This window comes from Bubalus kerabau, chromosome 15 (assembly GCF_029407905.1).
Source record: "Bubalus kerabau isolate K-KA32 ecotype Philippines breed swamp buffalo chromosome 15, PCC_UOA_SB_1v2, whole genome shotgun sequence".
NCBI classification, from domain to species: Eukaryota; Metazoa; Chordata; class Mammalia; order Artiodactyla; family Bovidae; genus Bubalus; species Bubalus kerabau.
In genome coordinates, this window is record NC_073638.1 from 29,004,225 (window position 1) to 29,019,001 (window position 14,777).

Here is a 14,777-nt window from a genome sequence, read left to right on the forward strand (position 1 = left end):
ATCTGCATCCTCTTCACCTGACAAACAGGAAAACTGCAACTGAATCAAAGCATATTTGAACACGCTGCCTGGCACCTAATAAGAGCTCACAAGTTTCAGTTAATGCTACTGTTGCTTCACAGACAAAAATGATCTATGAAGAATCATAGAAGGTGTTTCAGTAAGGCATATCGGTGGGACAAATAGAAAGCAGAAGTCCGTAGAAGCCTTAGCAGCGCCAGGGTTCACCACCTCATAGCTATTGCCGATACATGGGTTTTCCAGGCCCGTTTACTCCCACCGACCTCCGAAACACCCCACTGCCAGCTCAACGCGACCCGCCCCCAACATAACCAACCCCAAGGCCGCTTCCGGTCACTTCCGCCCGGCCGCAGCCAGTTAGTGCATGCGCTGTGGGAATGTTTGCGCGCCCGCTCCCAGCACAGGGCGACACACCCAGCTTCCGGCGCCCGGATGAGATTGCACAAGGCTTGGCGCCTAATCATGACGTCAGCTCCGGTTGCCTTGCTGAATCGGAAGTGGGAGCTCTTCGGCCACTGAGACTGTCGTGTCGTTGCTGCTGGCCTTTCAGGCTCTGGTAAGAGAGGATATAGCTGGAGGGGAGGGGATCGTTGAGTCTGCAGTGGGATTTTTTTTTCCTCCTAGTCGGATGCCAGTCCAAATCTCTGCACGCTTACCTCCTCCAAATTCTCCTGTCCTTTACTGAACACTGGCTCTCCTTCATGAACTTCGACACTGTCTGGTTTGGGAACCCCTTACAGTGCTCCTGTTTCTGGCATTTCTGCCCCTTGTTGCCATTCCGCTCCTGGAAAAGGCCAGAATTCTGGCCTTGCATTATCTTTGGCTTTCTTTCTGTAGAACTTGCGCCTAATGGGTAGGTCTCCCTGTGCGCCGCGAATCCCTTATGGAACCTGGGGGGATAAAATATAAAGAGTAGACAACAGATACCCTGGTGCCAAAGAAGAGAAAATTAAACTTGGGTCCCTGTAGTCAAACCAGTTGAATCCATATGGCAAGGTGTTGACATTTGTTAAGGCAAGTGATCATTCACCCCTCAAAACTCTCCTGTTACTCTGCTTCTTGCTTCCTCAGCATTTGGGTTTAGAGGACACTGCTAAAATTAAGTAACCGACCTCAGAAGCTTATATTTGATGGGTATTCTCTTTGGAATCAGCTTTTCACTCCAAGAATAAGGATATGTATGCTTAGTCTCACTGCCATAGGCTGTTTTGGTCTCACATGGGAGCCCTCATATAAAATGGGACCCAGGAAGGAATGCTGTCTGCTTTGTGAGTTGATGAGATCCTTCTAGTTTCATGTAACGGAAGGATCTGTTGGCACGTAGAGGCCTGAAAGGATTATTGGGTGGAGCATGTAACGGTGAAATCATTTTTAAAATTTCTTCTTCAGTTTGATCTATGTATTACTCGGGGCTTCCCAAGTGGTGCTGTGGTAAAGAATCCACCTGCTAATGCAGGCAGGCTCAGGAGACTCGGGTTCCATCCGTGCCTTGGGAAGGTCCTCTGGGGTAGGAAATAGCAACCCACTCCAGTATTTTTGCCTGGAAAATTCCATGGACAGAGGATCTGGGTGGGCTACAGGCCACGGGGTCCCAGAGTGAGACACAGCTGGGCAGCCGTGCGGGTGCATGCATACACAAGTATTACTCGCCAGGAAAGAAACCTTGTGGAGTATGATTTAATAAAGCTTGATTTTGACAGTCTCATTTTTGTGAAGTATTCCAAGTACTTCTGTTTAAAAGCAATACCAAATTTGATGTTAAAACATTTATGTGGTCATCTCTTTAAAGGCTGACAGTGCCCCCTTAAGAGGATTAGCCATATTCTTTGTAAACAAAAGATTAACTCAGGGGAGGGCAAGAAGATTATATAGGACTGGAGGTAGACAACTTTTATAAATGTAGAGCCTTGCAGCACATCTATCAGAGATGTGTTTTTAAAGGGGATGTATTGGGGGAATTCCCTGGCAGTCCCGTGGTTAGGACTCTGCACTTTCATTGCCAAGGGCCCAGATTCAATCCCTGGTTGGAGAATTAAGATCCTGCAAGCCTCACGGCCAAAAGTAAATAAATAAATAAAGAGGATGTATTTTTAAAATCAAATCCAAAAACGTCTAAGAATTGGTAGATGTGTCATGCCAAAGGCTGACGACAAGATAGTGCTTTATCTTTGTATGGTAGTTGAAAGGAGATTATAAATTCCCAGTGATATTGAATATTAAACAATATCAAGGTTCCATTTTATCAGACCTTCCTTTTGGAGTGGGTCATATCTGGGTGCTCTTTTTACATTTGTGAGATCCTTGACCAAATCTAAACTGACATCCCGACAAAGGTTCCATCAAATGATCAGTCCTCCCTTTTCGTGTAAAACTTTCCTGGTTGCACAGTTAGCTCTTTTTCCATGAAAATAGTTGTTGCACAGATTTGAAGTACATATGAGAAAGATGAGCTTAATGAGGTAGGCAAAGCCCTTTTTGTCTTTCATCATGGATGACAACAGAGATTTGTTTCCATTCTCTGTTCTACACATGCTGAGATAGCGAAGGGCCACGAGTGCCTGGCCTGATACCTTGACCTTTCACTGCAACCCAAGACAAACAGCAAAAGCCTTACCTTAAAGTAGGATTATGGGTGCTGCTATAGATTACAAGAAGGTCAGGAGTAATTACATGTAAGATTGACTCATTTGATGCATGTTTGGGATTTTGTGTTTATGGAATATACCAGACACAAGAAAAAAATAATTAGGTATGAGCCTGTACTCTGCTTGCTTACCTTCTAGTAAAAAAGAAGATCTACATTAGGAATACAGTGTAGAAAGTTATAAGTCCTGTTGATGTAGATAAAATGTCATGGGAAGCTAACTTTTTGTGAACCATTTTAAGTCTTTATGGAATTTGTTGCAGTATTGCTTCTGTTTTATATTTTGTTTTTTACTATGAGGCATGTGGGATCTTAGCTCCCAGACCAGGAAGGACAAGGAATTGAACCTACACCCCCTGCATTGGAAGGTGAAGTCCTAACCACTGGGTTACCAGGGAGTCTTAAGCTAGCTTTATGTAATGTGACAGTGTAGTATTGAGAAAGGAGGAAATAATGCCATTTATGATGATAAATCCTCTTTATGTCTCTTGATAGTCTTAGAGCCCATATGTGCCCTACATGCTAATTCTTGGCTTTTTATTTCCTTCCTTTCTGCATAGATGGTGCAGGTGATGCATCTCCTTTGTACTAATCTGAACTCTTTTCAGTTGTATTTTTAAAAACCCATTTGAACTGGCTCCCACAGTGTAGGGAAATCTCCTGGCTTTTTTATACCTGAGAAGGCTCTCTTTCCATCTCACATGTCTTTTCCTGCATGTTGGTTTAGTTTTGGGCTAGGCCTTCTCTAGATGGTGGAAAGACGGCAACTCCAGGTTCCTGTCTTACCAGCCTAGCAACCTAAGCAGGAAAAATAAAAAGAATTCCCTTTTCTGTTGATTTAGCCAAAGGCCTGAAGCTAGTGTTCACTGATTCTTTCAGGTTGGTGCAAAAGTAATTGCAGTTTCTACATTGTTGAAGTTTACCATTTGATATTGGAATACATTCTTAAATATGGTTATGTTATACATCATTTTAATGTGCATTTCTCCCTTAATTTTTTTTGCTAATGACTTATTACTTGCTATTTATTTTATATTTATTTTAGACTATGTAAATGATGTTAGACAAAAGCAAATTCGAGCGATTTTCTTATGCGAGTTCAAAATGGGTCGTAAAGCAGTGGAGACAACTCGAAACATCAAACTCATTTGGCCCAGGAACTAATAAATGTACAGTGCAGTGGTGGTTCAAGTTTTGCAAAGGAGTTGAGAGCCTTGAAGATGAACGTAGTGGCCAGCCGTCGGAAGTTGACAGCGACCTATTGAGAGGATGATCAAAGCTGATCCTCTTACAACTACATGTTTTAAGAAGTTGCCACAGAGCTCAGTGCTGACCATTCTGTTGTCATTTGGCATTTGAAATGAATTGGAAAGTTGAAAAGTCTCGATAAGTAGGTGCCTCGTGAGCTGACCGCAAATCAAAAAAGTTGTCCTTTTGGAATGTCGTCTTCTTATTCTGTGCAACAACAACGAACCATTTCTCGATCAGATTGTGACATGCAACAAAAAGTGGATTTTATATGACAACCAGTGACATCCAACTCAGGGGTTGCACTGAGAAGAAGCACCAAAGCACTTCCCAAAGCCAAACCTGCACCCAAAAAAAGGTCATGGTCACTGTTTGGTGGTCTGCTGCCAGCCTGATCCACTACAGCTTTCTAAATTCCAGAGAAACCATTATATCTGAGAAGTATGCTCAGCAGATCGATGAGACACACCAAAACCTGCAATGCCTGCAGCTGGCATTGGTCAACAGAAAGGGCCCAGTTCTCCACAACAGCTCCCGACAACACATCACATAACCAACGATTCGAAAGTTAAATGAATTGGGCTATGAAGTTTTTGTTTTGTTTTTTTAATTGAAGGATAATTGCTTTACAGAATTTTGTTGTTTTCTGTCAAACCTTAACATGAATCAGTCATAGGTATACATATGTCCCCTCCCTCTTGAACCTCCCTCCCATCTCCCTTCCCATCCCACCCCTCTACATTGATGCAGAGCCCCTGTTTGAGTTCCCTGAGACATACAGCAAATTTCCATTGGCTATCTATTTTACATATGGTAATGTAAGTTTCCATGTTACTCTCTCCTCCCCTCTCCCCATGTCCATAAGTCTGTTCTCTATATGTCTGTTTCTCCATTGCTGACCTGCAAATAAATCTTTGATACCATCCTGCTGCTGCTGCTGCTGCTGCTAAGTCGCTTCAGTCGTGTCCAACTCTGTGCAACCCCATAGACAGCTTCCCACCAGGCTCCCCCGTCCCTGGGATTCTCCAGGCGAGAACACTGGAGTGGGTTGCCATTTTCTTTTCCAATGCATAAAACTGAAAAGTGAAAGTGAAGTCACTCAGTCATGTCCGACTCTTAGCAACCTCATGGACTGCAGCCTACCAGGCTCCTCCGTCCATGGGATTTTCCAGGCAAGAGTACTGGAGTGGGGTGCCATTGCCTTCTCCGACCATCCTTCTAGATTCCATATATATGCATTAGTATATAGTATTTATCTTTCTTTTTCTGATTTACTTCTCTCTGTAATAGGCTGTAGGTTCATTCACCTCATTAGAACTGACTCAGATGTGTTCTGTTTTATGCCTGAGTAATAGTCCATTGTGTATATGTATCACAACTTCTTCATCCATTCATCTGTCAGTGGACATCTAGGTTGCTTCCATGTCCTAGCTATTGTAAATAGTGCTGCAGTGAATATTGGGGTACGTGTGTCTTTTTCAGTTTGGTTTCCTCAGGGTATATGCCTAGGAGTGGGATTGCTGGGTCATAGGGTGGTTTTATTCCTAGTTTTTTAAGGAATCTCCATACTGTCTTCTGTAGTAGCTGTATCAATTTACATTCCCACCACAGTGCAAGAAGTTTTGCCTCATGTACCATATTCACCTGACCTCACACCAACCTACTAGCACTTCTTCAAGCATCTCGACAACTTTTTGCAAGGAAAACATTTCCACAATCTGCAGGTGCAGAAAATGCTTTCCAAGAGTTCATTGAATCCTGAAGCATTTATGCCACAGGAACAAACATTTATTTCTTGTTGGCAAAAATGTGTTGATTGTAATGGTTCCTATTTTAATTAATAAAGATGTATTAGAGCCTAGTTATAATGATACAAAATTCATGGTCTGAAACCGCAGTTAACGTTTGCACCAATCTAATAACAGGCCTTGCTAGAGAATCAGTACCCACTCTGAATCAGTCCTTTGGCTAGAGACTGCTGTATTCTTTTTGGCCAAGCCAGATTCATATGCCCATTCCTAGAGCTAATGGGTGAGGTCATCCCTTCTGAACACATGGACTAGGAGCAGAGTGGATCCTCAAAGGAAAACTGGGGGTGTCATGTTGAAAAAAGAAATTGATATTTTGGAGACAGAAAAATAAAAAGAGCTCACTACACTTTTTGCATTCCTTTGGGTACCTCAGGATAGAGGTAGGGTGGTGGTCAGCTAACAGTGACACAATTCTTGGTGCTTCTACATGAATTAAGGGAAATAAGTAAGGGCAATGCCAAAGAATGTTCAAACTACCATACAGTTGCGCTCATTTCACATGCTAGCAAGGTAATGCTCAAATCCTTCAAGCTAGGCTTCCACAGTACGTGAGCCGAGAACTTCCAGAAGTACAAGCTGGATTTAGAAAAGGCAGAGGAAACAAAGATCAAATTGCCGACTTCCTTTGGATCATAGAAGAAGCAAGGGAATTCCAGAAAAACATCTGTTTCATTGACTGTGCTAAAGCCTTTGACTGTGTGGATCACAACAAACTGTGGAAAACGTCAAGAGATGGGAATACCACACCACCTTACCTGTCTCGTGCAAAACCTGTGTGCAGGTCAAGAAGCAACAGTTAGAACCATCATGAAACAAAGGACTGGTTCAAAATTGGGAAAGGAGTACGTCAAAGCTGTATATTGTCACCCTGCTTATTTTACTGCTATAGAGTACATCATGGGAAACGCCAGGCTGGATGAAGCACAAGCTGGAATCAAGATTGCTGGGAGAAATATCAGGAATCTCAGATATGCAGATGACACCACCCTAATGGCAGAAAGCGAAGAAGAATTGAAGAGCATCTTGATTAAGGTGAACAAGGAGGGTAAAAAAGCTGGCTTAAAACTCAGCATTCAAAAAACGAAGATCATGGCATCTGATCCCATTACTTCATGGCAAATAGATGAGGGAAAATTGGAAACAGTGACAGATTTTATTTTTCTGGGCTTCAAAATCACTGCAGATGGTGACTGCAGCCATGAAATTAAAAGACACTTGCTCCTTGGAAGAAAAGCTATGACAAACCTAGACAGCATATTAAAAAGCAGAGATATCACTTTGCTGACAAAGGTCCATATATTCAAAGCTGTGATTATTCCAGTAGCAATGTAGGCTGAGCGCCAAAGAATTGATGTTTTCAAACTGTGGTGCTGGAGAAGATTGAGAGTTCCTTGGATAGCAGGGAGATAAACCAGGCAATCTTAAAGGAGATCATCCCTGAATTTTCATTGGAAGGGCTGGTGCTGAAGCTGAAACTCCAATACTTTGGCCACCTGTTGGAAAAAATCAACTCATTGGAAAACACCCTGTTGCTGGGAAAGGTTAAGAACAGGAGGATAAGGGGGCAACAGAGGACGATCTGGATGGATGGCATCACGGAATGAATGGACATGAGTTTGAGCAAACACCGGGAGATAGTGATGAACAGGGAAGCCTGGTGTGCTGCAGTCCCTGGAGTCACCGAGTCAGACACAACCTAGCGACTGAACAACACTGCAGTGTTTAAAGGGAAGGAAAGACGTCGCAAGGATTGTTAATTCCAACTTTATACTATCTTTCTTTTTTGCATGATTAAGCTCAACTAAACTATACCTAACAAAAAGTAAAATACATAGAGCAACATCTAACCTTTGAGTTCTTTGAAGTAGTCAAGGTCAGCAGCATGCTGAGACGAGACTAGACTGTCATTACAGCTCAGTAACCATTAGCTTTTAGGCAGAAAGCTCCACAGAGGAGCACGAAGCAACAGGTAGAGATGCCTCAGCACTGTCCAAAAAAAAAAAGTGTTATAGTCTGTCTCCAAAAAAGAGTAACTTTTCAACTTGTATTAGCTTTCGTTAGTGTGATTCCGTAAGGAGTCTTACCTCAATTAAAGGTAAACCAAATGTTCTTTTTGCCTCCTGCCTTGTATCCCTGACCCCACTCCTTCTAAGAACCTCTGTCCTTGTAGCAGTTCAGCATCCTCGTAAGCACAATATTCATACCCTTTGTCTCTTCTCACCCTTTTCAGGGTTGTATTTCTATGCTGTGGCCTTAAAATTTCAAAAGGGGAGAAAGCCTTTCAGGGAGCTCTGCTCATCCCATTATACCCCTGAGTCCCCTTGGCGCTTGGATGAGGAAATGTTATCAGAAGAGTGCAAATGCAGGCTCAGTCAGCTCCTCTAAATACCTTTGAGGTATATATCTATTTCATATTACACAGCAGGAATTGTGTTTCTTCAGTATTGTAAAAATCATATAAACAGGGAAGGTTAAATGTAGAATTAAGCAAAGACCATTTAGTTCTTGGAGGAAGAAACATCAGTAGTCATAAGCCAGGAAATAGAGATGGATTGCTTAATATAGATTTAAAACCCATGGTATGCTCCTAATCTGATTCCTATCCTGGTTTGCAATTCCACCTCTGACATATAGGCTTCCATTTAGTTTCTGTGTAGCTGAGGAGTTCCTGGCTCCAACCCTTAAGTCACAGAAGCCTGAGCAAGCACAAGCACCACTTTATGCTCATGCTGAATGAGAACTAGTCAACCAGCCTAGAGATTTATGGGAAATTTTTGTCATGTTCAAGTGCTACTTTGTTGTTACAACTAGTAGCTCAGTTTCCTCTTTGACTTTAATAATCCTCTCTAACCTATTTTTTTTAAAGGTATAGCAAATAGAACATGTCAACAGATAAATGCATCCCTGAGCTTCTTTTAAGTTTCTTGGTTTTAGCCACCCCTAAATCAGGCCAGCTTGTCCAGTTGGTCGGTTTGTAACCTTTTTGCCAAAAATGCCTTGAATCTTGGAACAAAAGTTGGCAAGTCTTACCCAAAGCCTTTTAAAATGTACCATAGTCAAGGAATGGGAAAAGAAACAACAATGATTTTATCACAACTGTTGTGTTATCTGGCCTTCCACGTCTAATACCTGTCCTTTCTATAGCCCCTCCCCCTAGGTCTGGATGGAGGATACTTTAAAGTGAAATGACAGACCAGGAGAATAACAACAACATCTCAAGTAACCCCTTTGCTGCTCTTTTTGGCTCCTTGGCTGATGCCAAACAGTTTGCAGCAATCCAAAAAGAGCAGCTGAAGCAGCAATCTGGTAAGTGGAGGAGCCAATAGCAGCGGATGAGATGACCTAGAATGGGGTCTTCCCAAATTAAATATTCTTTGGGTCCTTAATTGCAACTGGAATTTATATTTCGGGCAGAAGTTGGTATTTTGTTCGTATTTGTTGTTTGTTTGGTTTGGGGGACTTCTTGTCCTATCCCTGGCTTAAAAAGACCAGAGAACGGGTGGTTCTGGAGTAACAGATGCCCGTCATGCTCCCAAAGCTGTCAAGCTTTCTTGTTTTACAAATCACCTAGGGAAAGATACTTAACAAAGGTGCTAATTTTTTTTTAACATAAGAAACAGGTTATAGTTGTAGGTGTGGGAAACAAGTCACATGCAGCTATAGACAGCAGGTGTGTTAAAGGAAGACTTAGAGCCTTCTAGCCTATAGAGAAATGAGATTTGTTCTTAAGCCCAGTGCTTCAGAGTCTTCTCTCAAGCAAAATGCTTTTTCATTACACTTTCATAGCTTACTGCTTTTAGAACAGACTTCTAGGAAAATCTGATCCTTACCCTTCATGTGAAAAAAATTAGGACAATATCTCACTAATCAGAAAAGTGATTTTCCTCATCTGGGACCAAAGTAAAGATCAAGTCTAGCTTCCGCCCTATAGGTAATATATGAAGAATATATAGGTATATAAGAATATATAGGTATATATATAAGAATGTAGGTAATACAGATGAATTGGGATGCTGTTTTCCAAATATATTAGTTTTCTTGAGCGTATGCACAAACTTTCAGGCCAGAAATTGCTCCCTTTCTCCTCCCTCCAAAAAAGATGTGTTTTTATTTTTAAGAAAGGAGAAACATTTATACTTTGCCTTTATTGTGTTTATTTCAGAAGTGTTCAGATATGTATACTACTGTGTACATATGGCCTTACTCTCTGATTAGGATTGAATAAAAAGGAAGTGAGAGCAAGACAGATGAGTAGTAGACAGAGACAGATGAAACAGAAGAAATACATGTAATGCTGACCTTTTAACATGATGGAAAGAGGCAGCTCTGAGTCTCAGTCTCTGAAAACTTTCCCGGACTTCTAAAATATAGGCTCAGAATGGGAACCCTTGGATTAGGAGATTGAAAAGTGTGGAATTGGAAAAATAAGGAAATGAGAAAAAAATTTTAAGTATGTGGTTGAGGGAAATTTTGCTAATCAGTACTTGTCACTCTTGGAATTCAGAGGAGACCTTAATGGTATAGGAATAGAGCAACTGAACACTCATCCTTCTGGCCATAAACAGACATAAGGCTGGCTAGAATTGGGAGCATTGCAGTGGGAACAAGTCAGGTGCATGCCCTTCTGTTACTATTTTGGCATCTCATTGTCTTAGTTTGTTTACACTGAGTTTGCCAGGTCACCAGGTCTAACCTGTTTTCCTCCAGCAGTTAGTACTCTAGCAAAACCTTTGACCTCCTGTATTGAGCTTCACTTCTGCTCAGTTCACCACACTGAAGCAACTCTTGCATCTGAGAATTTTGCCCAGACTTTCAGAGTAACCATTTTATCAGCAAAGGAAAATGCAGATACAGGCTTGCATGTGGCTTTTAGTGAGCAACACTACTTATACACCCCTTTAGCATCAGCACCATTCTGAGAAGCTCTAAGTTGCTTTATAAAAAAGTAAAAGGATTCTATCAATAAGAAAAAAATAACTAATTGAAAATGGGGACAATTTATATATACTCAAATTACTTTAAAAAATCCAATCTAGCTAATAATTAAAGAAATGCCCATTAAGACAACAATTAGATAGTTTTTAGTCTGTGCAGTTTGTGAAGCTTTAAACAGGCACTCTCTCATACACTGGTGCTGCTGTTGCCAAGTTGTGTCTGACTCTTTGTGACCCCGCCAGGGACTGTAGCCCACTAAGCTCCTCTGTCCAGGGATTTTCCAGGCAAGATTACTAGAGTGGGTTGCCATTTCGTTCTCCAGGAGAAGATCTCCAGGGGATCTTCCTGACCCAGGGATCAAACCCTAGTCTCATGCTTTGCAGGTGGATTTTTACCACTGAGTACTGGTGAAGCCCCATATACTCGTAGCCATGTAAATTGTAGTGGTTTTGGTTTTTTTTTTTGCTGCATGAGGTCCAGCTGCACAGGATCTTTAGCTGTGGCATGTGGGATCTCCTGGAGAAGGAAATGGCAACCTACTCCAGTATTCTTACCTGGGAAATCCCATGGACAGAGGAGCCTGACAGGCTACCATCCTTGGGGGTCACAAAGAGTCAGATGTGACTTAGGAACTAAACAAAAACAACAAATGTGGGATCTAGTTCACTAACCAGGGATTAAACCCTGGCCCCCTGCATTGGGAGCATCTCAGCCACTAGAGCACCCGGGAAATCCCAGAGTAGTCTTTCTTAGAGTAATTTGGTAATACATATATGTTAACTTTTAAATATTCAGGCTTTTTAATCCAGCAGTTCTGCTTCTGTGAATTTATCCTACAGAAGTACTCATACAGGTGCACAAAAATAATAAGTTATATGTGGTACAGTGTTGTTTGAAATCAGGGAAATTGGAAACAATACAAATGTCCATCAGTTGAGAAGTCGCTACATAGATCACATTGTGTGCATTCAGCGTAATACAGGGCAGCTATTGAAAAGAATGAGGTTGGCTTATAAATGACCTAACAGAGAGGTGTTGGTGCTGATTAAGTTTAAAAGGCAAGGGAATTTCCTGGCAGTCCAGTGGTTATGACTCTGTGCTTTCACTCTCAAGGACCTAGGTTTGATCCCTGGTGAGGGAACTAAGATCCCACAAGCCAAGCATCACAGCCAAAAATAAATAAATAAAAATTTAAAAATAAGAAAAATGTGTTCTCTTAAAATCAGGGAAAAGCCATATATTTAATATAAGTAAAGGCTTGGTGATCTATTAGATAATTCTTTGCTCACTAGGATTCTTTAGGGAAGGTAGTGTTGCTACTTTTGGCATTATGGAATACAATTAATTATGAGTAGAAAAAATAAAACTTAGTTTTTGAAATATGGTAGATTTTATAACCAGGGATTTCAGAATTCTGTACTTAAGATGTTTCCTGATACAACTCAATGGCAAAAACTGCCAAACAATCCAATTTAAAAATGGGCAGAGGATCTGAATGAACATTTTTCCAAAGATGACATATAGATGGTCAACATCTGCATGAAACAGTGCTCAACATCATTAATCGGGGCAATGTAAATCAAAACCACACATGCTTGTTAGAATGGTTATTATCAAAAAGACAAGAAATAATGTGTTGGCAAGGATGTGGAGAAAAGGGTACCCTTGTGCACTGTTGGTGGGATTTTAAGTTGGTTCAGCCACTGTGGAAAATATCAGCATGGAGGTTCCTAAAAAAATTAAATATAAAGCTACCATATGATCCAGCAATTCTATCTCTGGGTATTTATCCAAAGAAAACAGAAATACTAATTGGAGAAGATATATGCACCCCCATGTTCATTGCAGCATTATTCAGGTGGACAGTAGATGGGCCTTGAGGGCATTGTGCTGAGGCAAATAAGTCAGAGAAAGACAAATACCATATGATCTCACTTATATTGGAATATTTAAAAAGAAAAAAACAAGCAGACTAGATTTGGGGTTGCCAGAGGCAGGGGTTGGGGGTGACAAAATGGGTGAAGAGTTCCAAAAGGTACAAACTTCCAGTAATAAAATAGTCATAAGGATGCAGTGAACAGCATGGTGACTGTAGTTAACAATACTGTATTACATGTGTGTTTGAACATTGCTAAGAAAGTAGATCTTAAAAGTTCTTACCACAAGAAAAAAAATTGTAGCTATTTATGGTGACATAGGGGCTTCCCAGGTGGCGCTAGTGTAAAAAATCTACCTGCCAACGCAGGAGACACAAGAGGACGTGGGTTCAGTCCCTGGGTTGGGAAGATCTCCTGAGGGAGGGCATAGCAACCCACTCCAGTACTCTTGTCTGCAGAATCGCATGGACAGAGGAGCCTGACGGGCTACACGGTCCATGGGGTCACAAAGAGTTGGACACAACTGAAGTGACTTAGCACACACGCACGTACCATGACAGATGTTAACCTGATTTATTGCGGTGATCATTTTACAATATATACAAATATTGTAATGTTGTACAGCTGGAATGAATATATGTCAATGATACCTTAATTTAAAAAAAAACAAGATGTTGACTGACTTGAGATGTTCACTAATAAGTTAACATCCAAAATTAACCTCCCCCGCTTGGTGACGTTTATCATGTATACTTGGTTTTCTCTTAAAGAGAGGATTGTAACTGTTAATGACTTACATTTTCTGGCAGATGAACTCCCAGCCAGCCCAGATGACTCGGATAATAGTGTGTCAGAGAGCCTGGATGAATTTGATTACTCTGTGGCTGAGATCAGCCGCTCATTCCGTTCACAGCAGGAAATATGTGAGCAACTCAACATCAATCACATGATCCAAAGGATCTTCCTCATCACTCTGGACAACAGTGAGTTACAGATTTGCAGCCAATGGATTCACTACTCTGCCTTTTCTGCTTGGGCTAAGGATTCAGTCTTAGAAACTTACTGTATCTGATGGTTAAACAAACCTACCACACTCCCAGGAACACAGGGTTTATTTATATTTTCAAGGAAGCTTTTGTTAAAGCAGTATTTTGACACACATACAACTTTCATTTCTGATTCTGACTGGACCGTGTAGCTTCTGCTGCCTTTTCTACTTTAAAAAGGGCGATGGGAATGGTAGCCAAGTCTGTTTTCTTCTCAGAGGTGATCTAAACATTTTGATGCAAGCCCCAAGAAGATTTAGTGTTTCCCCTCTGTGCCCTGTCTGTAGTTAAACCCCCAAACTACTCCTGATGTCTGGGATTTACTCTTTAAATGTCATGATGTTAGGTTTATAACAAAGCACGTGCTCTTTGGGGTTGGGGTGGAGGGGTTAAATCTGTAGATACTGTCTGTGTGTCAAGATCACTCTGATATTACCTGAGTCAAACTTCGGATTCGAGAGAAATGCTGTCAAGATCAGTTGTCTGTGTAAGGCAGAAGCATTATTCTTAACCTATCAGACTAAAACCATTTCTCAGGTGACCCAAGCCTGAAAAGTGGGAATGGCATCCCTAGCCGGTGTGTGTATTTGGAAGAAATGGCAGTAGACCTGGAAGATCAAGACTGGCTTGATATGAACAACGTAGAGCAGGTACCATTCTTCCATTCCTTACATGTGCCTTCAGTAAAAATCAGCCATGCAGCTGAATTCTGCTCTCCATTCTCCAACCATGGCTTTCTTAGCTCTGTCTCTTACACTGTCTGTATTGTCCCTCTTTTGGATGTGCTCATCTACCCATGGTCCCATGTCCAAATCTACCCATCCTGCAAGACACAGTTAACAAGTCATCCCGTTTACAAAGTTTCACCAGGTATAAGTTGTTATTTTCTCTCTGGGCACTTACAGTAATCTCTTGCATCTCTTATAAGAATTGTCTCTTTCCATCCCAAGTTGTGGCTTTTCTATGTACCTCTCCTCTCTCTCCCATAGACACTTAACTTATTGAGGCCAAGGCCCCTCTCTTTCTTTATATCTTTTTCAAAATCAAAACTACATTCTACCTTACAAGTGCTTAATTAATATTAAATGCATGAAAGTTTAGTAGGGAAGACACTTGACAACTTGTAGTTTAACTTCATATGTTTAAACTGTCTATATAAAGTCTGAATGAAATCAGCAATCATGAAGAGTAGTAG

The 14,777-nt window shown here is 41.2% G+C and overlaps 1 protein-coding gene across 2 annotated transcripts in view; it reads left to right on the forward strand.

Moving 5' to 3' along the window:
• Window positions 1–425: 425 nt before the first annotated feature.
• Window positions 426–14,777, forward strand: part of UBE4A (ubiquitination factor E4A) — a 42,213-nt gene continuing 27,861 nt past the window's right edge. The window contains exons 1-5 of one of the 2 annotated variants that reach the window (XM_055548221.1): window positions 446–577; window positions 7,955–8,120; window positions 8,869–9,030; window positions 13,346–13,519; window positions 14,120–14,232. In XM_055548221.1, coding sequence (XP_055404196.1) covers window positions 8,910–9,030; window positions 13,346–13,519; window positions 14,120–14,232 — 408 coding nt within the window. In that variant the 5' untranslated portion in view covers window positions 446–577; window positions 7,955–8,120; window positions 8,869–8,909. Of the gene's footprint in view, window positions 578–7,954; window positions 8,121–8,868; window positions 9,031–13,345; window positions 13,520–14,119; window positions 14,233–14,777 lie in introns of both variants that reach the window. The other variant, XM_055548220.1, reaches the window with a different exon arrangement.